The sequence below is a fragment of the Ascidia mentula genome, chromosome 2 (genome assembly GCF_947561715.1).
Source record: "Ascidia mentula chromosome 2, kaAscMent1.1, whole genome shotgun sequence".
Classification (NCBI taxonomy): domain Eukaryota; kingdom Metazoa; phylum Chordata; class Ascidiacea; order Phlebobranchia; family Ascidiidae; genus Ascidia; species Ascidia mentula.
The window spans coordinates 15,131,293-15,156,398 of NC_138567.1; the positions used below are offsets into that span (position 1 = coordinate 15,131,293).

The 25,106-nt window shown below is 38.9% G+C and overlaps 2 protein-coding genes across 2 annotated transcripts; one reads left to right on the forward strand and one right to left on the reverse strand.

Annotated features, from left to right (window-relative positions):
- Positions 1-251: 251 nt before the first annotated feature.
- LOC145888514 (SNW domain-containing protein 1-like) lies at positions 252-14,583 on the reverse strand. Its single transcript, XM_082979275.1, has 14 exons — positions 14,512-14,583; positions 7,605-7,738; positions 7,313-7,502; positions 6,415-6,618; positions 5,303-5,409; positions 4,990-5,094; positions 4,484-4,619; positions 4,088-4,204; positions 2,490-2,628; positions 1,553-1,649; positions 1,283-1,394; positions 950-1,116; positions 530-650; positions 252-461 (listed from the first exon to the last, which is right to left on the reverse strand). The coding sequence occupies exons 1-14, from the start codon at positions 14,536-14,538 to the stop codon at positions 390-392; spliced, it is 1,728 nt and encodes a 575-aa protein (XP_082835401.1). The 5' UTR covers positions 14,539-14,583; the 3' UTR covers positions 252-389.
- Positions 14,584-16,456: 1,873 nt separating this feature from the next.
- LOC145889361 (uncharacterized) lies at positions 16,457-20,378 on the forward strand. Its single transcript, XM_082980306.1, has 3 exons — positions 16,457-16,490; positions 17,499-18,124; positions 18,305-20,378. Exons 2-3 carry the CDS (start codon positions 17,519-17,521, stop codon positions 20,156-20,158), a joined length of 2,460 nt encoding a protein of 819 aa, XP_082836432.1. The 5' UTR covers positions 16,457-16,490; positions 17,499-17,518; the 3' UTR covers positions 20,159-20,378.
- The last annotated feature ends 4,728 nt before the right edge of the window (positions 20,379-25,106 follow it).

The following is a 25,106-nucleotide window of genomic DNA, read 5'->3' on the forward strand; positions in this document are numbered from 1 at the left end:
TTTTTGATAGTGGTCGGCTTGAGTGAAGTTGTAAGTTACTGGGCTTGACATTTGGTTCGAAAGATATTGATTCTTGTTAGATTCTAGTATAGGAACAAGCGTACATTTGCAGCAAAAGCATGTCTCATTGACCACCTACAGCAAAAACGCTGGTGCACATCCATTTCAACAAAATATATTTTTAAAACTTTGGGCTGCTGGCGTAAATTTTTTATTGACCTACTCTGACAGCATACCACATGCAATTCGTCATTTTATTTCGCGAGATCGAACCACCAACAATTCATTTATACGCTTCAACACAATTCGACGACTGTACAACGCTTTCAGCAGCATGGCGGCGGAGTCTGATGGAAGGGCAGTGACGCAATTGACACCGCTGTTCCGTTTCAATCCCGCTTACGTTTGCTCTTGTCGTGACTTGATTTGCTGCTAGAAGCCTCGGTTGGCCGCTTGCGGGCCTAAAAAACAGAAAATTACAACATTGACTGGACCAGAAAGTAGTTTGGGGCAAGAGATTACAAGATACCTGTTTAGCTTGTTCCATGAATTTGTTCAAACCAAACAAATCCTCATCTTTCTCGAACTGAACTGGCCCCTCTCTCGTTTGGGAAGAATCCGCACCTTTGAACCCTTTGTCTGGAACAAATCTAAGGAAAAAAATGAACGCATCATGTATTGTAAATACTTTCACGTATGTGGTTATATTCTTCCACATGAAGCTAGGGTGACTGAACTAAACAAACTAAAAATGATTTGCTATTCCAAAGACAAAAATGTTTTTAAAAATTTACTATTATTTTTATCAATGCAAAAGTAATTTTTTTCGGGTTTTCATTAGAAATATATTTCTATGAATAGAATCCAACAACCACAAACTATTTTATATTCACAAACATTGTTTTATTTTATATCCAACAAAACAATGTGACCACTTGTTTCATTTTACCTGTTACTTTTGATGAGTTTGTCGATATCATCGTCGCCATACATTTCACGATCCTTGTCCTTAGTAGGTCGATAAATGCTGTTACCAACTTGAGTTTCTGATCTCCATGGTTTGTCATACACATTATAACCTTCATCATCACCACCATCAAATCCACTGTCCATTCCCTGCATGTCAAAAACATCATGATTTAAAACTATGGGACCCTAATATTGGGTCAAGAAAATTCATCATCAAAAATAAACAGCAAGAAAAACAGAGAAAATCAAAACACAGTTAAATTTTTTTTCTGAGACAACAAAACAAAAAAGTGTGGACAAAATAATGACATACCCTGCTTTTATTGAAAAGTCTTTGATCAAATTGGGCTTCTTGTGCAGTTCGAGTGTTTGGTAATCCCAACGCAATCTTTTCACTGATATCTCGTTCCTCTCTGAGGCGATTTCTAAATAAAAACACAATGCATTAAATTTTAGCTTGAGGAAGAAAGTTCAAATATAATCCAATTAAAATCAACTTAAAATATTCAATTTGAAATCACAACAAATAGAAAACCTATGTTTTTTTAATGTTTTTTTTGAGAAGAAGAATTTAGCTTGAAACCTTTTTTCTGGTGCAGCTCTCGCAAGGTTCCGCTCTCTTTGGCGATCCCGGTGGCGCTCTTGTCTGATTTCATCTCTTTCTTTAACTTCTTTGTCATCTGTGTAATAATTAATGATAAGATTTGTAATGAAAGACAAAAATTATAATGAGAAAATAAAAAATATAGGTTAGCTTAAGGCTAACAAATGACTATTTAGTTAATTTAATGATTTAATTGAACAACCGATCAGCATTCAATGAAAAGACCATAAGTGGAAAATTTTAGGGATGCACTGAAAGTTCGGTTTGCAGAATTTATTCGGCCGAAACTAAGGTTTTCATAATTAGAAACTTTTTTACTGCATGTAACGCTAAAATGCAAAGTTTAGAATCATTGCTTAAACTGTACGAATGTGTTCATTTTATATGTTTTTTGTCACCGAAATGATGAAAATCAACTTTGAGCAGTTGGTACAGCAGTCGAGATCATTGTTTAAGTGACCAATAAGGTTGTATGGTAGGATTAGATCCAATGCTTTGTTTTATTTTGTTGCGTTGAAAGAGATTGGATACCAAAATTAGTTTCGGTTTATTCAGTCGAATTTATTTGGTAACTTTTGCTGAATATTCGGTTTCGGCCGAATAAAAAAATTCCTTTTTCGGTGCATCACTAGAAAATTCTGTGCCTGCTAGTTTAAAAGCTAGCCCAGCAGTACTGTCACCAGCTGCACTGATGATGACGAGACCTGTTTCAAGTAAAAACAGTGAAGGCACTATTGTCTGCAACTCATTGATTCGATTATGGCTCGTTTGCTTGGAAATAATTGCATTTTGTTCAACTGTTTATACATTCATGTACATTCATTTTAGTTGTATTTTAAGCTGGATTCTGATCTTTGAAACAAAGAACAACAAGTGGAAACTTGTGTAGTGGATCGCTATGGATGTTAAAACCAACCTCTGTCATCTTTTTTAATTCCAGCCCTCTTGTTTCTTGCCTCTTCTGCAAGTTGCCGAAGTTGCCGCTCCTTTGCCTCTTTTTCTTTTGATGCAACTTTTCTTTCAACCTGTGCTCGCATCTCCACTGCTTCTCGTGCCTGAATAAAATTTTATAAATAACAAAAAGGAGAACGGAAACATGCAGTATCAAAATAATGTGAAAAACAAGCACCTACACTGTACAGTTACCTTTTATTGAACAGCTTTCGGCAAAAAAAGAGTTAATTTCATCAAAATGTCAATTCAGACAACTATTTTAAAATTTTTTTTTTTACAAAATTTCAGTTTTTATACTAGCTATAAGCATAGGCGTCGATTCCTATCTCTTAGAGAAGGCCAGCCTAACCTGCAAAATACCCAGGTTAGGCTGCCTACCCTGGATTTTGAAAGTATCCGTTGTTCTTTAGGATGATATACCCGAAATGGCAACCATTAGCTCGCATCGTGCGATAGTTAAATGTTTTTGTGTTCCACTGTTTAAATTTGTGGCGTGCATTTGTTTATTCATTAAAGTGATGTATCGAAGCTTCGGATTCCGGATTTCATTTGCCGAATCAGCGATAATTTTCAATACTATGAAAAATTATAGTATTTATCGTGTCTTTTCTGCGTAATTGTGTATCACACAATATTACAAACTGTGCTTAAACGAACGAGGAATAAACGACGCCTTATGATTAATCAGTGAAGTAACATTTTCGTAATGTAAGTCTTGGCATTTACTGTCGCTTAAGACATACCTTTGTGGTCGCGTACCACTTAGAGGTAAAACAAAAGTAACCAGAGATTGAAGTAGCAAACATTTTTATATCACTTGCGATTTTTTAAATTCGAACTATATCCACTAATTACGGAAAAATGCTCGCGTACCACCTGGAATGCCGTCGCGTGGATTGGTATACGCGTACCACCGGTTGAGAAACACTGCTGGGGTGCTTGATACTATTATTGTTTTGCTCACGCCCGGTACAAGATCGGTAATACATTTGGAAACTACCAACAACCTTAAAACCCCAACACGAATAGCTTTTGACGATCTGACGATAACGTAAGACGATTTTTAGCCGAACCGAATTTAGACGAAGCACTAAGCCCGTAAATCGACTCGGCACTCGCAGGACCAGTCCAATACGAACACGTCTGAGAACCTATGGGTCGAATAATGATTTTACTTGGCCTAACCTGGAAACTTAAAATATCGACGCCTATGGCTATAAGTGCTGTACCATAAATCAATATTCAAATTTGACATAAATGTTTCAACCTTGTTGAACAGCTTTCGGCAAAATATGAGTTAATTTTGTACACAAGAATTTCATCAAAATGTCAATTCAGACAACAATTTTAAATTTTTTTATTTTTTACAAAATTTCAGTTTTTATACTAGCTGTAAGTGCTATATCATAAATGTATCAAAAAATGCACATTTATGTCAAGCTGAAAACACCTCGTATATATATGCGCAAAAACTTTTAAACGTAAAACATTGTCACATGCAGAAATAAAACATATAATATCTATTGAAAAAGTGTGTGCAAACTTGAGAAACTCACAGACCTTTCTATCAGCAATGTACAAAGCCTCAGCTAGTTTTGCAAAATTTTCGTTAATGTGCACACTCTGCAATCCACGACCATCAGCAGCAAGACGCTTGTCAAGTGGAATTGTGTGGCCCTGTTAAACATTTATTACAAAATTATGAAAGAATGACAAAAGTAAATGCTTTGGCTTGTGTAGCAGAAACCTTTACAGATGTTTCAAAACCCAACTCCTTATCATAACCAACTGAGCAGTTTTGTTATTTAAGTAACACTGTTTCATATTTTTAAACAAATCATATAATATATGTATAGCATTAAGCAAAAACAGTGATTTCAGTAAAAAAAACAATTAAATTAGGTAGAAGCACAGATAAGCTATATATTCAAACTTACAGCCTTGTGAAAAGCCTACCTTAGCATTCTTCCAGTTAGAGATACAAGGAGGGACTTTCCAGTCCTGTTGTTCCTTTACTGTGAGTTTTCTGTTGGGTGAATGCATCACAGGGGCCGGTGGGCTTGGAGGACCTTGTGGTAATTTCTTGTTTGTTCTAAAATCATCCAAAAAAGTTGACACAATTATATCCCAAAAATAATTTGAAATTATTTTGCTTTGTCGATTGTTTTAACACAGACTTAATGAATGAATCATGGAGCACATGGTTTCAAATAACATATGGAATTGTGCAACTAAAACACTGGCAATTGACGTAAAATGTGTGGGTGTCGAATGAAGTGTGACATCATCAAGTAGATTTTAGTTGTGATTATTTTGCAACTTGACACAAATAACTACAGCAAAATCCTGTTGTCACAGGAGTTCTAGTGAACACACTGATAAAAAAATAAGAAATTTTTTTTGCAATCTTTATGCAAAACTACAGCGGACATTTTAAGATTTTTCGTATCCAAGAAACTTACTTAAATTTAGGAGGCTCCATTGGATCTTTCTGCATTTCCACCATTCGGATAACTCGTTGTTTTGCACCAGAGTTAAAAGCCACACCTTGTTGTGATGGCGTATATCTGTAATATATATTTATTTCAATAGTTTCAAAGTAGAAGTAAATAGGTCTGTTATCAGACAAAAAACAATTTAATGCCATGTGTATTTATAATACCTTTGCTGTCCACAAGTTCAAACCATTTAATATCAACAAGAGCATCTAAAGTTCACAATGTATACAGCACTTACAACAAATGTAATAAATTGATTATCAAGCCAGTGAATTACCTGATATATTGAGCAGGAGCTCGCTGCTCAGCTCGTTTTACTGGCATAGCAGCTGTCACCTTTTCATTTGTTAGTTTTTCAAGAGCTAGTCTTGTTGACTCAGTTTGCTGTAGAAAAATAGTGTGCAATTTTGGAATTACGAATTTTAGTAAAGTATTGCAGGTCTATGTGATGTAAAAATCATGCCATTCGCAGACTTTGCAGATGTCTACAGTTTTGCACAGCAAAAATGTTAGTAATAGTAAACATTAATGATAGAATAATAGCGAATTATCGATTTATGGAAGAAGAGACTAAGAATACATCTTTTTTTCTGATTTTGAAACAAATAATAACGAAAAATTTAACCCACTAATTGATTTAAACAAAGTAAACTAAATCCCAAAAACTTACGGCGATGTTGTTCAAAAAAAAATGATGCAAATGAACTTGAATAAATTATATAAGCACTAGGGTTGTGCCAAACAGAAAAAGATTCGGGTTCGTGCAAATCCGAATAAATAGAAACATTATTCATGCGAACCCGAATACATTCGTATATAAGTGTGACGTCAATAATAGTTGGTCGTTTGCATCACGTGCGCAAGTATCTTGCTTCACCAACTATTGTTTTGCTATCATATGACAAATAAATTGCATACAATTGATTTGTGCAAAGTTTAATAAACTTTTGAAAACCAACAACCGAGTCTATACTATTTCTCAGACGAAAATTGGCCGATAGTGTTTAGGAAAAATGATACTTTGACTTGACATAACGTAATAAAGCCTTTATGTCATGATTGACCAAATATAATGTTGAACAACCCAGGACTTCTGTTCGATGTTAGACCACTGGAATTTTGCTCAAGCGAAATGCTATTTTCATCATGTTTTGTTCAATCGTGGTGATAAACCAACAGAAAAAACGACTACACCAGTTCTTGTGACGTTATAAGCGGCGTGCCACCGTTATTGGTCAAAAGACAAAAACCTTGGCAGTTGTATCACACAATCATATTATGCTTTAATAAATATTCGGGTTCATACGAATATGAAGTCTTTGCTCATATTCGGCGAATCTATCATATTCGGCGGGTTCGGGTTTGCCTTGGCACATTCCTAATAAGCACCTCTCTAATAGCATCTTCATCAGGTCTTTGGAGGTCAGGATCATCCTCATCTAAGATCTCCTTTGGCACAAGTTGCTGGAATTTACTGTGGACAATTCTGTCTTTACTATGTCCCTGGCGAGCGATTGCATCATAACGGATCTTCCCCTCGGCATCAAGTTGAACAGCAAGTGCTTCAGATTTCTTTTTTGTTTTTCCCATGGACTATATGAACAAAAATTTACGGAATAACAATGGCTGCAAAAATGCCACAGAAATTGTCGCATAGTTTCTTGCCAGATTGGATTAAGATTGTAAATGTGAAGGGAGGTTTTCTCGAAAAACCTTGATTGCACGGATAATGAAACGTTTTTCATATATTATTGTTTTTCATGTATTAATCATTCTGCGCAGATAGGTTTTTATGTTTTTGTCATTCAATTTTGATTAACACAGAAAAAAAAACACATGGACTATATCAGGGTTCGAATTAGTGGCAAAAAAAATGTATCGCAAAAAACATTACAATCTAAATTCCAATTCTTAAATTTTGCTTTGTATGCGGTGGTGCATTACGCGTATTTGTTTCGTAAAACATCGCCATCGTTTCAGTTACTTCTGTGAGTATTTATTATGCAATACAGGTTTGCCAAAATACGAGGATGATAAGAAAATAGTCATTGACATTTCGAAGACAAGTTAAGAACGTTGTTTGCATCGGCGCTTTTTGCGTGTATGAATGAATAGATAAAGAGGATGCGGCGCCTTAGAATCTGCTTCATGTTGCGTCACAATAATCTCATAAACAAGTCGCAACCACTCCAAAAAAAAGCATATTGCTAATTCAAACCCTGTATATATGATGTTCTATATACATTTATTGTATTCTTTTTAACACTTATTTTTAAAACCATAATACCAATGGAAACTGGACGACTGGTATTTCTGGAAATGCTCCGCCATCACCAAAATCACGATCAGAACGAGGTATAAAACCCTTTCTGTGTCCATATGGTGGAGGCTCATATCGCATTGAAATGACTGCTTTCGATGTAGGTTGTATTGGTTCCAACTGGTCATAAGTTACTTGCGTAGGTTCCGGCAATAGGCTGGAAACAATAATTGCATAAAAATCATTTCCTAATATTCACACTTATGTAAGGCGTACAATACTATCAAACCACTTAGGTAAGGAGCAAAATTGGTCTTACCTTGATAGCGTAGCCATTTTGGTGTCTTTGAAAGTATCTTTCTTTGTAAAAATGTTCGCCGCACCTTCGCTAGAACAACATAAACGAACCACAACTTCCACTTGTGCTACAAGCAACGAAATCCTCGCACTTCTCTGCATCCAATGAGCGTAAGACAAAAATACAAATAATTTCACAATTTTTTTGGAGGCGACAAAATTATTTTTTTCTGGGACAAAAATAGTTTAACCAAGAGCTAGCCAAAGGAACCATGCCTTAATCGGACGTTTTTTGGTTAAATATAGGTTTGTTTGTTACGAATATTTATCATTTATTTCTAACAAGCAAAATGATCAGGCAAAACATAAAAAAACTTAAAGCTGATAACAAATGTGTATCGATACTGGGCGATTTTACATTTTGCGAAAATAACATAAGCTTTACATGTGGTTTCTTGGTGGTTTATCACCTTAATGGAACTTATTTTCGGTTGGTCCGGCAGATAAGAACAGAATTCAAAGCAATTTGTCATTTTCTGGTTAACTGCAAGGACAAATGTGTTCGAGTTTTGGATCACTTCTTTTCAGATGCCATAGCAAGCGACTTTTAATCTTTATTGATCACAAAAGTTTGCTGGAGTTTAATTCGAGTGCTAAAGATTTGCCATACGTTCGTAGCGCAAGACGGAGTAAGGTGGTCGTGGCATTGGTAAGACTGGTTAAAGCCCACTATGTCACGTGGTAAATTTTTGAGAGCACTGTGATATTTTCTGATACTAAGGCGATGTCTCAAATCAAACACTTTCACTCGTTAAGACTCATAAATATTTGGTTACACCAAAACTTTGCAACATGTTTTTTTTTTCATTCCTAGCAACGCATTCTTTGCTTAGCAGTTTTATGCTCCCACTGAAGTGTATAAGAACACTCAAAGTTCACAAAAAGCTTTATGGTGCTATTACGTACCGTACAACTGTAGTAAAAAATAAACATGGTGATGTGAGTAAAAAAGTAGCACTGAAGTTAAAGGTTTCACAAGGACTGGAAAAAAGCAAGGACACAAAGATAATACTTCATAAATAAATATGTTAGAAAATAACTTCAACGTCTGACGCGACTTTTGATGTGAATTCAACACTGACCCGCCGAAGTTTCACTTTAAACCCAGTAACGTCGCTAAGTTGTTTCATGGGATGCACAACTGGTACACTCTCCTCTTGTAAGCGTTTGAGTTGACGTTTATACACTAAATCCATACGAGTTTGCCTGTAGGGTTTAGCGATTGTTATTCGGGCATTGTGCTCATTAGAAATAGTTTTACCGCAGGTCAGTGGCTCATCTTCTTTTGTTACGGTGACATCATCCGTCGGTTCCTCTTTAACAAATTTCCGTTCAGGCACATTGGATAGATCGTCTTTGCACTTATCCTTGTAACTGGGTTTGGTGTTTACAAGGTCCGACATGCCCATGTTCAAAAGGATCACCGCAGCTTGTTGTATCTCTCTTTCTTCATTGGTTTCTTGGGACAAATTCACAAACGATTTTAACGCGCTAAACGAAGATGTTTTTCCACCAGACACTTGATTCGATTCTCCTTTAGCTTTACCAAATTTACTTTTGCCGAGCTCATAATGACATCTCAATACGTTTTCTATTTTCCGCACCGTTTTTCGACTGTGTTGACTTTGCTTCAGTTTCTTAATAACATCGTTAACCTGACTTTGTGTAAGGTTTCTTGGCAGGGATTGAATAAAGCTATCAAGGATTTGACTTAAACTCTTTTTTTGTTCGCTCTGTTTGTGGGTATCTATATTCCCAACAAGATGTAATTTGTTCTTCGAAAATTCACCAACGAATATTACGTCATCATCACTATCTTCCCCAGCTGCAGAAGGGCTTTCAGTTTGAGAGGTTGATAAACTTTCCAATTCCTTCGCCATTTCTTCTGAGGTGAGAAACCTTACTATAGGCAATTTACCTTTCCTATTTCGTCGTGTGCTCTGCAACATCTCGTCATATGGAGAAGAGCAAGGAGTTGATTGATTTTGCGATGATTCCAAATTCCCTATACTATCCGTGTTGATTTGAGGAAAAACTGGAGAATGTTCTGGCGATGATGAACAACCAGACAGAGAAATAATACTTCCCAAGGCGAGGTCTTCTCCGTTCTGTCTGCTTTCGCTGTTCGCTGCTTGGTCAGGTTCGCTATCTGATAACGTTAATAATTGCGTTAGATTTGGATGCGTGGAACACTCTTGGTTAGATGTTGTTAGATGCTGAAACTGTGAAGACGCTGAAGTACATGGAATTGTGGTGGATTCCGAAATGTTTCTGTCTGTCCAATGTATAGTATGTTTTTGCTTTGATGGTAAATGAGTGTTTGCTGTGTGTATCTGTGACATTGCCATATTGGAAGGTAATTGACCGGAACTCAAACCATCATCGGTTTGGTGCGCTACAGTCTCCCGATATATAGCTGACGGTTGCTCTCGGGTTTGCGACGTGAATGGTTGTTGTTCCGAAAACAGTTGCTGCATTTCTCGCGACTGTTGGCTGAGTGTGTTGGCTATAGGATGGTCTGGGGTCCGGACTGTTGGTTGGAACCTCACAAATGGTCGGTGCTCCTCTGGTGCGATTGTAGGTTGATGCATTGCTGAATATTGTTGCTGGTTAGGTACGTTGGTTTCTGGATGATCTGAAGCCAAAACTCTTTGTTGGTAATTCACAAAAGGCTGGTGTTGATCAAGTGTGATAGCTGGTTGACTTGGTGCTTGACTTTGTTCTTGGTTAGAAATTTTGTCAGAGCTCAAACTCGCTGGGTTGTAATTTGCAAAACGCTGGTGTTGGTCAGAGATGACAGTTGGTTGGTGAAGTGGCGAATAGGTGTTCTGGGATAAATTGTTTGAAACTTCTAAGGCTGTTGGCACCAGCAGATTTGGCATCGAAAGGTTGGTCTGGAGCATAGCAGAAAACTGGTTAATTTCCACTGGTGAGTGACTCCGGTCGTCCCGTTTTTTGAAAACTCGATTCTTTTTCTGGGTTAGTTTTGGTATGAATTTAATGTTTTTCGCAACACAATTACCTAACTTGTAGTCGAAGTCATGCCAAACCAATGGCTGCTGGTGATGGTTTGAAACCTGGTGCTGGTTAGTAGCAATTACATCGTTTCGTGACGAAAGCGTGTGATTGTTGGTGTTGACCATGACTGATGAGCTGGGAAGGAATCCGTCGAAATGTTGAAAATTTTGTTGACACAGCGCACTTTTCCGACGAATATTGGTAGGTGCCGAAGCTATAGCAGGATGTACAAGGGTTCCTTCTCTGTCGTATGTGAAACGCATTCCTGGTCCAATGATGTTTGTTTGATTGCTTGGCAACGTTTCAGTGTTCGCAGATTGACTGATAGCATTCCGATTCTGCATTGCTTCAGTGGCGGAATGGTCATCGAGCGCCCAGGGGGCGAGGTTGATGTTATACTGTACAACCTGGTTCTGAAAGTTCATCGTTGGTTCGCAAAGCATGTTTGACGAGGTTTTGCTGCTGTGAATAACTGTCGCATAGGAAGGCGGAGGGCTGGTTGTGTTAGTAAACGATGAACTTCGGAACTGTTCGCTGTCTCCGGTTTGCGTGACAAACAGTATGGATGGCGCTCCGTTTATTTGCATTACGTGATGGTCCTTGGGGACAGCAGATGTGTTTTCGTTCATTGCACAACTCAGTGTCCCTAATAAAATCTCTTAAAATACATTGCTAAAACAATTACTTCTGTCGATCTGAGTCACGTTATTTAATGCATCAAGCCTTCTACGTTTGCACACACATCCGCCAATCCCTAAGCCAAGCAGAAGCTGTTCATTGATCCGCTTACTGTCTATAATCCGATGAAAATATACGGCACACAGCACACAGCGCAGCAGTTACTTCATCATTTACACAACATTAAGGCAGAACCTATACAACCTAGAACCAAAAACAGCAGACAGTTAAAAACACTCCGCCTCAACCTTTATAAGTCATCCAACTTGTGTATAGACTGCGGTTTGCCAAGTAGTTGACCTTATATGGTGGTTGTTTACATGAACCTTGGACTTATTTACACTTTACACACCTTATATGGGCATGCTTACGCTGGTCCGCCAAGATGTTTATAACTTATTCGGACATGTTGTCTGCTCCTGAAACTTGCGTACATGATCGCGCGAAGTTGTTTACGCCTTATTTGGGCGTGGTTACATATATGCTTGTGGAAACTTGTTTAGGCACGCTCAAAGTTGTCTGCTGGGCTTAATTTCCCAATTGTGTTCTTAACGTTGACTCTCCATGACGTTTCTACTTCATAGGGTCTTGATTGATTATTCCTTTACATGTTTACGTAAATGTCTCAATTAGTTTGATTCCGCCAATAGTAAAACCCTCTTTATCTTGTGCGGCTTAACTGGCTGGCTTTATGTCTGCAGCTGCACATTGCAAGCCTGAAATACCAATGCGCTCGCTTTAACCTCGGAATGCTCAGGAAACTATCCACATGAGAAACGGCCTTGCTACACACGATTTTCCATATACTAGCACAGGAACATGATATTGTCCAGGTGTGTCTCGTTGGATTTCTGCGTAACGGCCATAGTGTTGTCACTTAAGAGGATGGCGATTGGTTCGTGTGTAGGAAGCGAATTGACCTGATTTTGTGACAACGCGATGATTGCCGAAGTCAAATAAAACTAGTTGATACCAAGTAATTACGTGAAACCAATAAAGTCGCAATACTGCGAAACACGACACTGTAAAAGCGTTTCAGCGACTAGTCTTGCGAGCGAAGAGCCTCGCCACTGCACTGGCCTGGGGCAACTGAATGCCAGCCAACCAACAAATAAATACAAATCAACACAGTGCGCCTGTTGCTTTCACGGATATCAAAACCATTCAAACCGTTTCTGCATAGTTTATGATGGAACTTAAACCTGAACTCAATTGGCGACTATAATTCGTAGCGTATTCAAAACACTGCTATAATCCCTTTGCAATACCCCTTCACATAAGCCTATACCCTACAAAAACTTCACAACAACATGTTGGTAAGTAACTGCCGAACGAAGAAGTCGAACGAAAAGCATTGCGCCGTGGTGATCTGTTCTAATTATAAACCTTCTCCCTCCACTCGTTGTCTCCTTTTTTCTCTTGTTTCGTGTGAGAGGGCTGTTGGAAAATGGATGTTTGAATACCGTTTTGAATGAGAAATGCACCCAACAAATTTTGGTCCAAAACAACCAATTGAACGTTTAGATGCTACATGGGATTATAGTGTTTATAGTTTGTTAAAAACAATTCCAACACCACACAAATCGGCTTTTAAATCAACAGAGACCAATCACAAAGTTCATTTTAAAGCTTCCGGAATAAACAAGTGTTACAATTGCACGAGTCACTTCGCAGTTTGGCTCTATTCACAGCAGTTTAAATCCACATACATTGTTATATTTGCCGACAGTACTTTCCGTTTTCCTTTGCTATGGCCTACCATCAACTGTGTTGCGACCAACGGTCATTTTTGTTAGGTCAATCGAACTCACGCGGTACTGTTGTCACGTGATCTCGTTCTCACGCAATGTTTTTCTGGCCGGTTAAACTGTTTGCTTTGGCCCTCTTTAAGGTGCCAGGTTTCCTGTTTGAAAAGCACATTGTTTTCGGGCAACTGACCGTTTTTTTGAGATCTCGCCTTTGTCGGGAAAAGGGGCTGATCCAGCTTGGCTGCAATGCTTTGGCTGCAAAGCCTGTGAACCTAATGATGAGAATATTATAGCTGTGATCGCCAAATATAAAGGGTCTGCGCAGTGGGGCGATCCTGCCTTGCTATGCGAAAGCATGGTAATACTTCTTTTGTTAAAGGTGCGCTAGTATTTGACAATCCTTCATCTTTTCAACCTTCTCTCTCTAGTGTATATAAACGTATACGACTTTAGGTATAACTAATTTTCACTGTTTTAGATCTCTGTGCTCGTTTGTCGATTATGTAGCTTTTAAGACGCGTGTATAATACTTTAAGTAACTTTATACCAATATAATTCTATTCTTTACGTCAGAAAATCGAATAAAGGCAGGTTAGGGAACGCAACAAAAGAACTCGCGCGCGACCTTTTGTCTAATGCACTGATCAATCGGACTTTCTTACCGGTTGCTAATTGATATTGCTAAGACCCAACATTGGGTTGTTACCCGACAGATAGGTCGCAACAAACGGTATATAACTGAAATATTAAATGTTAATTCATCACGACGTGAAATCATTTTTATCTGACCAATAGGTCAGCCGAAACTTGGAAAGTAAAAAAAGCTGCACTCACGGGACCCGATTGATTTAAATAGTTCGCACTGTATGCGGTTACCTTTGAATATCTCCTATCTCACACAACTAGTGACAATCCCATGGATGAGACTGCCACCCAAATTTTGATATTCAAACATATCTACATAGCATCCAACTGACAGTATACCACAATATGTTTATGTGCTGCGTGCACGTATGTTGCTGCATGGGACGAATCTCAAGTAATCCTGAATCGATTTGTCCAAACAAAATTCCAGAACGGGCAAAGCTCCAGAATGTCAAAAGATGTTTGCTTCGAGCTTAGCGTTTGCAGTTGGTGGATCATCAGCAAAAAACAAATTTAACATACCTAAGATATCTTTGTACCTTAAAGATCTAAATAAACTTTGCATTCATGTTTTACATGTTGCGCACTGATTGCCCCACAAGGCATTGGACGATCAACTTGAAAACCAACTTTGACGTCTTGTTGGCATGTTACAATGTATAATGTCGCCAATTTATAAACACTTCTTTGACTCCATCAACTACCAAGCAACTTGAAACCGCAATAAATTTGCAACTTTTTAATGGAAATAAAAAACACAAACAAAATAAAATCACTTACTTTTACAAAACGCATTACGTTCGGCATAGCAACCAGACTTTTTTTTACCTTTTCTTCCTGTTTTTTGGCATAGGACCAGGTGATACGCACAGCATCGTGTGGCAAATGATCAACCCATTGACATATGTTTAAATACTGAAAAGGGTCGATACGATTAATTCCCAAGACGATCAACTAATGTGTGTGTAAGGTGGTTGTTACGTCACGTAGTCAAATGGTATTGCTTGCGGCTACAAGCAGCCTTTGTAGCAGAAAGTTCAGGAAGGTTTGCGTTAAATAGCGCACCTTTGTTTAAGATATTCTTCACAAAACAATTGCCTTTTAGAATATATTTAGAAAATATTGCTCATACAGCACCAAAAAAGAACACGTAACGAACTTTGATGTGGCACGTATGTAGCACCAACGAATAATTACAAGGGAAATGACGTTGACACATACATTATAAACAAATAAAAAAACACTTAAGACAAGTTTTCTTTGGCCAAGTTCATAATGCGTCATCAGGCAATTAATAATTAGCTACACATTATGCGTCCTAAGTCCAGACCTTCAGTTTGACACAACTAAATATGTTGAGCATGCAGCATCACTCCAAGGGAATCTATGGTAGTTCCTATTGAGAAATGTGTAATAACTCACTGAAACGTGGTCGAGTGCAGTGATGCGCAACCGGTGTGTTGGGGTTTCAACACAACCGGACAAATTTATTAGGTTTTTACAACTATTGGAAGACCTGTCCTCCCAATAGTTTGATTGGTGGGGATATAATATCATTTATTATTAATATCATTCATTATTTGAAAGAGGCCATAGCTGCAATACTATTTGTTTGGGCTTATACGGTTCAATTGAACCGACATTGCTGTCGTATTATGACCTCACAAAGCTGTCTGTTATTGTTACACAGACAGTCGAACAATGAGGTTGTTTGGGTACGAATGTAGTACGGTTTAAGTAGAAAATATACTTTAACTGGGAAATATGTGCGTATCAGTCTTATGTCTACGAACCAAATTCTTTTGGATTGGCACTCTTTGAGAAGATTGACTTTTGTATTGAGATTTACACCTGATAAAGCTAGAGGTACTCACGAAAGCTAGTGTACATTTTTCAATACAAAAGTCAGTCTTCTCAAAGAGTGCCAAACCAAAAGAATTCAGTTAATTGGGATTGTGACATGCAAAAAGAGCAACTTTAGAAACATGAAACTTGCTTCTGGTAACATAAGCAACTGATTTTAACATAAACGAACTCAGCATTTGGGCAGATCATACTATTGAAAGTCGAACACTTTGAGCTGAAATGTTGTGCCAGCCGCTTTGTGTCCTTCTGCTTTACAGACATCGAAGTGTTACATCCTCAGTCTCACGCAGTTCCGTTGTAAACTTTTTGTGTAAAACAAAGAACGTCCATCGTGTTCTAATCGGTCAATGCCCAACGGGGGAAGGGATTCCGACATTCAACACAGTGGAGAACAGGTCAGGATATGCTGTAACGCGTGGTTGCGGATTGTTATGAAAACTTTCACGGTTTGACAAGATGCAAACTACCAGATAAAACTTGACCCTCAGTTGTCACGTGACATCGCGAGCTGTTCACGAAGAAAACTTCTTACAGAAGTTTCGAAACACATACGTCGTTCACTGGTAATTTATGGCAGAAAAATGAGCTATAAAACAGAAACTAGTTTCGCACTCTTGTAGAAAATGGCTGAATTGTGACATCAGTGAATGTTCGCCAACATCAGCAGGTTGGTTGAGCACCATTGTACAGCTTTTATCAATCTAGTTCACGGTTGAATGATTTTGCCCTCGGCGGTCGCGCGCCAGTCAAACCTTTTTTCTTTTCGAACAAGCCGGCGTGTAGAAGTAGAACAAAACATTCAGCAGGCTTTGTCCAAGCATCTAACTGTGTTGATATTAATTCTACGCGAGATAGATAGCAAGACTTGATCGCTCAGTTGCAACTTTTTCAAGGTGATGTATTTTAGTTTTTGCTTGATGTAAGTAACTGTGCAGCTGCGTGCTTTTAGCCTTGCGAAAAAAGGTTTATTATTAGTTACCAACCTAGTTTTAGTAAATGCTCATCAGTTTTCTCGCGAGGAAAAGTACCGCTATAAATTTGTCCGTCAGGTTCATTACGAAATGTAGTAGCTTTTTTCGAGAAGGGCTAAGTTTTGTACATAACTAAAAAATGGTAAATATATCTACCATATAGCATTTTTACCTGTTATTTATGGTGTAAGCAAGTTCAGGAAATATGCGTCTGTTTGATGTTCAGTCTATCATTACAGGTAATAGTGGTTGGTATCGGTGGAATATCCGTCTAGTTGTTTGTATTGGGCACATTTGAAGTAACTGTCTGGTAATTTGTGACGAGGCAAGAATAAATATTTGCGACATTTCAGTTGAGGCATCACTGCCTACCGCACTTACGGGGTAATTTTCTGAGCACTACGTCATATACTCCTGTGTAAAGTTGGTTCATGTATCGAAAAGACATGTTTTTTTAGAAATAAGCCAGAATGTGCCTTTATTCTGCGAGTATGCAAAGCAGTTCAAACCGTTTTTTGTCGCTCAAACCATAAAAAAATGTGTATGCAAGTTTTATCTGCTCACGTTTCTGTTTTGGTATGAAGAGTTACAAAACATAGGTTTGAACAGCTTTTTTGTCCCCACGAAATGAAGCCACATAATTACAAAATACCACGCTAGCGATTATAGAAGGAAGGAAGTCGTTGAAATGAACAAAGGATTTTTTAACCGGTCACTTGGGTGTATTACTGCATGACCCACGTTTTTATTTGGTCACACACTCTTCACTCAATAACAATATTTAAAGTAGTGCAGTTTATACCTTTGTGACGCTAACCTCAAAATAGGTTGTTTTTTTAACCATCCCCAAAGACTGTCATCGATATGTTTTATAATCTTTTCCCAAAGTATTTTTCTTATTTCTAAAGTGCTTTATGAATTGTATTTGAGGAAGTTTTTGCTGAATTGAAATGAGCGAAGACCAGTGTCCACGAGCCACATCAAAGGAACAACAACCAAGAACAAACCTCAATATCCCGACTGGTCAACGGGAGTTGATTCCCGATGTTTACACCAGCCCACCTCCGCCATACGAAGCAACAGATAGGAGCCACGGCATTCTGAACGATATGCTCAAAGGGCCACATATAAACTATAGAAACCAGGTGGTCCAGTACAGCATTAACATTGCAACCTGGCCGCTTGCAGATCAGTCAGCCACGAGTACAATGCAAAATCCTTCAACGGATGTTGGCATTTTGACGAAAAACAACAACGCTGCTGTCGGACCAAGATATTCAAACATGGACTCCTCATACATTCCAACATACGGCAAGGTTAATGCTTCCCAAGTACCGGCTAGACAGCAATGTGTACCAAGGGGAGTGACCCATCCGCCGCTGACTTCACAAGCATTCCAAACATCTGACAAAATGCCAGGAATGAACAACGCCTTGAGTTTATACCCAGCTAATCCAGACTGTATGTTACCAACCACTGCGCCCACAAGTTGCTGCCAGGTGCCAAACTTCAGGCGGCAAGTTGTCGTAAGAAACTACAGCCAAGGACACACGCAAGTAAGTTCTCATAGTAGTCCTAGACTTTCGCGAAAAATATTAACCTTGGTACCCGGGTCCAATAATCAATTTTTGCAACTTCCGCTTATAACCATAAAAAAAAAAAAAAATTGTGAAAACAGTGGCAATATCTTACACGACGAATTGCAAACCATAACGGCGAAGTTTGCTTTTGCGCAGATCCAAGAAAAAACTAGACTAAAGGAACCATATACGACGCTACATCGAGTTCCATTGGGACCACATCATCCCAGTGGGCGGTCCCAGTTCAACCAATCTCAATTTACACAGCAGTCCACCGCCGCATTAAACCTACATAAACAGCAAGTTATTCAACAACTACCATCGCTTGGTTCGGCTTTTAAACGAGTTCCACAACATTTACCCGTCCCGCTACAACAAATACAACCATCTTCCAGACAGATCTTGGCTTCCGGACAAGTTTCATCAAATCTACTCAGTCAAGACCAGCCCGTACCCAACCACGCAGCTCAAGTTATATTACCCCCAACAGACAAGAATTTGACCTCGAGCCAACAGTCAAACAGGGAGGTACACCAGCAACAACCTGAAGTGACGGGAACTTCGCTAAACTCTCCACAACAGTTTATTTCGAGGTCGCCTGAACAACCATCAAATACCAAAGCTATTTGTTTGTCTGAGTGCCAACAGCAAACTGTCAACGACCAAACTGCGCAACAGCAACTCGCAACCACATCGGGGACTTTGCAAAACGCGCCACAACAATTTGTTTCGAGGTCACATGAACAGCCATCAAACGTCAAAACTGTTTCTTTGTCTAATGGCCAACTACCCACGGGCAACGACCAGCCTGCACCACAGCAACCAATTGGAACAAAACAAACATTGCCTAGCTCGCCAAAACCACCAAAATTATTGGAACAGCCAGTTCATGTGTGGAAGATTGCTGGCCCTCCTCTACGACTACAACCAACAAATTTTCCCTTTTACTCCAGTGCAAAAACACCAACCACGCAGGAACATTCTGGAACCGTTTGCCAAGGCGAGGAGACAGCTAATCACAGTTCTGTCTCGCCGGAAAGCAGTTCAAATCCGTCGCCAGCTCCAAGTTTCAGTGACGAGATGTTGCAGGACACACGGCGAAGCAGAAAAGGAAAGTTGCCCATAGTTAGGTTTCTTACTTCGGAAGAAAAAAAGGTATTAGAAAGTTCTCCTAGCCCTCCTACCGAAAGTGAAAGTGGAAGTTTGGGAAATGATGAGAGCGAGGACAGCTTGCAAATTACTGGAGTTTATTCGTTGCAGAATTCTGAGAAGTGTCGCAAAAATGCCGCCAACCCAAACACCGACGATCAACCACACAAGTCTTTGAAATCAATTGTGGACGAGTTTGTTCAATCTTTGCCGAAGGACTTGTCACAAAAGCAGGTTAACGATGTGATAAAACAACTTAGATGTAGCAAACATCGGCCGGGAACGGTTGCAAAAATTGTCAAACTTCTTTTACTTCGATATGGAAGCCAAAAAAACAACTCCCCTCATAACAAAAATACGACAAAAACCAAGATTCATTCAAAAACATCCACAAAAAGAACACAAGAGCCTCAGTCAAGCTATCAAAAGGCTTTTTCCAAGTTGTTCAATGGCACCAATAGCGAGAAGAAAATAGAACAATGCGCTATGGATCTATTAAACATGGGTATGCCAAAACCAAAACGTTCAAAAACATCCCGGAAGAAAACAACCAACAAACGCAAATTAACGGAAGCAGCTGGTTCAAATTTCATCAAAGAAGAACCTGATGACAGAAGTTACCTAGAATCAGAAAGGGACAACTTTTCAAAGCGGCGCCATGCAAGGATATCGATCGGTAATTCAAGCAAGCAACCCCGAATGGACTTGGTGTACAAACGCCTACTCCAGCATGTGCAGGATAAGACCATGATGGTTAAGGATCCCATGACGCAACTTCGAGATCCCAGTGGATTTAGTGTCAAATTGGAGCGTATAGAGCCTGTTAATAGTTGTAAAAAATCACCAAGAAGAAAAACATAGAGGTGCAGAGCTGAAATTACAAATCAGAAATTTATGTCCCTGGTCGATTGTTTCTTTCAAATCCACAGGATTTATGATAATACTGATGTTCATGAAGCTTCGTTTTATTTTATCGCTTGTTCTTTTTCACAATCACTGCTTGCGTTTCTGTGGTGCTAACTTTACTTGCCTTGTTTGCTACAACGACTGCCTATTGAATACAAGAGAGCATTTCTTTCAACCGCGCAAAACCAGGATATGGACCTCAATTAGTGTCTAAGTCATTCAGCTACTGTAAGATTCAGGCACGTCTGTACAAATTCAGGCCCCATATCAGTATTAGATCCCAAAAATCTAGCTTTGAAGGCTATCACCATTAATACCCATACTGAGTGATTTGCTTTTTTGCAACAATTCCTGTGGTCAGTGACCCATGAAGATCTACTGGTACTATTCAAAGAGAAAAGAAATTGATTGCAGCTGCATCCGGCAAAACACAGCAAGGATCTAAGGAGCCTCCAGGAGGATCTTTGGTCCTATAGGATAGCAAAAACAGTCCCAGGGGGCAACCAACGCAACTTTCCTGTGACAATTGCGTAGAAAAGGGTTAGGGCCAACATTAAATTGCAATATGGATGAGGTTTTTGTGATTCATTTTTTCGCATAACCATTTCACTTTTTTGCAATCTATTTAGCTAAAATAATGTCTGACCATGGGGCGAAATGCCCCCTAGGGGGCGCTTTAAAGTGCATATGACACGTAAAAATAAAACATGTTAATAATCAAACTAAGAGATGTTCATAACTTTAGAACATTTTTGGCGAAAAAAGTAGCTTGATGCGGCGACTGGTTTCTGAGATACAGCTGATCAAAGTCGCACTTTTGCCGCTGCGAACGAAATCGTGCGAAAGCGAGATATTGTTGCGTGACGTCATAGAAGGCGCTTCGGTCGTGCGCGAGTGCTGGCAGTAAGCCTTATGCGTAGGAATTGAAAACATTGTAAAACTGGTTTAAGCATAATATTGCATTAAACAGGGGACAAAAAGTAAACAAGTGCAATAAACGGATTTTTATGTTAATTTAAGCTGAAGACAGATGGTCGCTTTTCGACCTATTATGTCTTATTTAGTTGTGTAATAATAAAACAGTTACTGGGACAAGGTGTTCTTGTTGTTACGGCATTTATGATCGCTAACGTGTTACATGAACTTTTGAAAACACGACAGAGACAAACCTTTAATTTAGCATTGTCGTTTTGTCCACTCACAGTTATGTCGTTTCTGCTATACCCTATGGTCTTCCGTTAATTAGGGACAAATAAGCCTTTGATTCGTGACGTCACAATGACAATTTTTTGTGTGATACAAAACCCTGTCCTGACCTTCAAGGTAACGTAATCTATGAATTCTCCTATGTTTGAAACTATTCGATATCTGCAAAAAAAGGCGCCTTCTCCTATCTAAACAATGCATTTTTTCGACGCAAGCGCCTTGTGTGATGTCCTTTTCTCCTCAGGGCAAAAGGTTTACGATTTTTGGTCGCCGTTACTTTTCGTGCAGTTTTTTACATTTTTTAGTTGACGTAGAACCGTAAAACTTTGGATATATGTTTGTTGTAGATGTACCTTTAGTTTTACGCAAAGTTGTCATGGCCGTGTCATATGCACTTTAAGCAACTATCTTGCCACTAATTTTTACCTTATTGCGTAGACAAGAGGCGGGCCTAACATAAAATCACAAATTAAGATGCACCAAACACGCTGAAAATCGCCCTGGCTACACCACGTGACTCCCTGCTCATTCAACCCGAAAATTGACCCCAATGCATCAACGTTTGCCTTGTGACAGCACTGAGTTTCTCTATGACAGAGGAGTACAAGACGGGCATTCCCCGCGGGCAAAACCATTTTAATAGAAATACTGATATGCGGTTTTAAACAAAACAGCCATCTAACCTAGCATACGTTATACAGCAGCATTTGCGGATAAATACTTTTTGTTTAAATTACAAATTTGTAAACAAATCAATTATGACACTTTTACTGCAAAAGGAAAACATTTAGGGCGTTTTAGTAAACAGCACCCATGACCTATTTGGAAAGTTGTTTGGTTATGACACGACAAAGTGACATTTAGGACCATTAGGAGAAGTCCAAGTAATAGGGAGCACTTTTTTAGGCCCAGAAGGGGGAATAATTTTCGGTCTACTTGTATTATCTATAGATAATTCTTCATAGATAAAAGGGTCAAAAATAAGGAAAAAATTTCATTCAGACAAAAGGAGTCAGCCTATTTGCTAGGTGGTACCGGTGGATTTGTCCTATCTTTTGAGGTTTCTGATGGGATATCATCGACAGTGCAATCTTTTATTAAAAATTTCACAGAAATATTAACTTCGCCAAAGCGGCGTTGTCAGATTCTGTGCTAGTAAGTGGTGCAGTACGATTAGGTGGTTGCTTAAACATTGTTAGTGGTAGCTTCGAATGTGATCAATTGGTTTGTTGCGGTATTTTTTCGCGTGAATGGAGTTGGTGGCGAATGGAAATGGTATGGTTCAAGTTAACTGCTTGTTACGTTTACGGTACATGTTTACGAAACATGGATAATAGACATTTATACATATCATGAACATTGATCACAAATGGTCAAATTAAGCAATTAAAGTTAGGGACCTCTCAAATTTGAATTGCACTGTGGTAAATAGGGATGCGCATTCGTTGGTGACTTAATATCCTGATTTAGAATTGTGTTTTTTGTAGATCTCGTACGCCATTCGCACGCGATGTTTTTTGTTTTGTTTGATTGACATGTGGTCATTAACTGACCATTCTTTGTGCTCGCACCCTGTCTCTACGCGAACCGACCAGTCACTGTTTGGACAGGGTTCGTTTCTCACTTAATTGCTGTAACACATCACTTATTCCGTTTTAGTTTTTCAAGTACTTGTTTTGTCAAGAGAATGGGCTGCTGTCCATGAGATAAGATAATAGCTTTTGTCGTGGTAATTTCGAACCGACTCTTACGTTGTGGTAACGTAGAACTGACTTTTGTCTTAGTGTATTTATGTGCATGTTTCCTCGACTCAGTCTCAGTCTATGTCTGCTTCAGCTATATGTATTGCTTGTAATCAGTTTACCTCGTGATTACGTAACTTGGTGTTTCGATTCGATATACTCCTCAATGTAATCGCGTATCCTTAATCTAATAAATAGTAAAGTAACTTTACATCAGGTTTGCAATTGAAAACAGGTCAGGAAACACAACGGTTAGAACTCACTTGGCCTTATGTCAAATGAATTAGGATTTCTTTATCTATGGTTAATAAATATTGCTAATACCCGGCGTTAAGGAAACAATATTTGGCATATAGGTCGCAACAATCTGCTGTAGGATTAAGAATTACCGCTTCTGGTAACAATTTAAAGTTTATTTGCAGATGCAATACATGTTTAGGGCGCATAGGTCACATTCTCATTTCTTGGCATGCTAGTTATGCATATACACTGATAATGTTGGTCCACGTAAAGTTGCTTGTTTGTATTACAGTCATGTGGTTGCAAACGTCGTCTGCACCAGTGACAACAAAGCTCCGCCTTCATTCATGATCGGGTAATTCAACTGTGGTTTAAACCAGTGCTTCCCAACCTTTTTCAGTTCGCGACCCACTTTTAATGCAAGTTTTATTGTGCGACCCACAATGAGATATGACCAATGCAATAATTTCGTGATCTAAAAGAAAACTGTAACATTTAGAAAAGCTTCGCGACCCACTGGTTGGGAAGCACTGGTTTAAATAAAACAGCTTCCATCAAAACAACGATTAGGACGAGGAACTCTGGGGTCAGGAAAGGTGTCAAATAACTTCCATTCTGGTTCCAAGCAAAGTGTAGGAAGTCATTTATGTAATCCTCTATTGCCACGCACAGCTGGCTTGGCGATGCATCGGCACATTTTTAGTCCCAACCAGGCGTAATAGCAAATAATACATGTAAAATAACTTCTACACACAAGTCACACTCTGTAGCTTTTACTAATGTCTGTAGATTTACAGAATCTGAATAAGCATCACCACCAAAAGTATAACAACAAGACAAAATAGATGCTTGTTTCACACACATATTGTTCCCCACCTTCTAACAAGTACGCTAAAAAACAAAACATAAAATAATATTTTAAAGATATAACCAAAGTCTTACAGCCAAAAATCTTAAAGGGTGTCAATTGTATTTTGTTCACGTGGATTCCATGCGGTACAATCATAAATAAGAAGTATGTTCGATCTCTCACGTCTTTGCATGGCGTTGCAATAACCACGATCTATAACTATATCATCCGTATTGCAGTCTTTGGTTAATTACAAAATGATCTATAGATGACCCTCTTTTGAAAGGCGCTAACGCAATTAATCTCTTGTGGACTTAACAGCTGGGCTATTGGCTTGTTGTCTGGCCGTATTTTTAGTTCATTACTCTACTCCACTCTACAGGAATTACTGCTGACAGAACACTTCGGAAAAAAACCCTACCAGGTTCATGACAAAACGAATGTAAATTTGAGCAGTAAACTTTCCGCGAGCTTCTATTACCTTTAGTTCCAAAACAAACCAAGCATATTTTAATTTGGTTATAAGCTCATTGGACCATACAGCGAGGAACTTGAAGGATCATGTGAACCGAGACATGACGTAAACACCGTCTCGCCATGTCAGTCAACAGCACGTACGGCGGAACGAGAAGGCGATCGATTACCGAAATGTCCTCACTTCGTGTCACGGAATGTGATCATTAGAACGCCTTTCTCAAAACGCAAGCGGTTCGATGGACACTGCACTAAACTCTGAACCCCGCGTTTTGCGTTTTAAAGTCAATTCCTGCGTCTAACAGTAAATCTTACGCGATATGGTAATGTGACATAAAAATTTCACCAACCAAAGCATCATTTTAGCAAATCTCGATTGAGGTCAACCGCA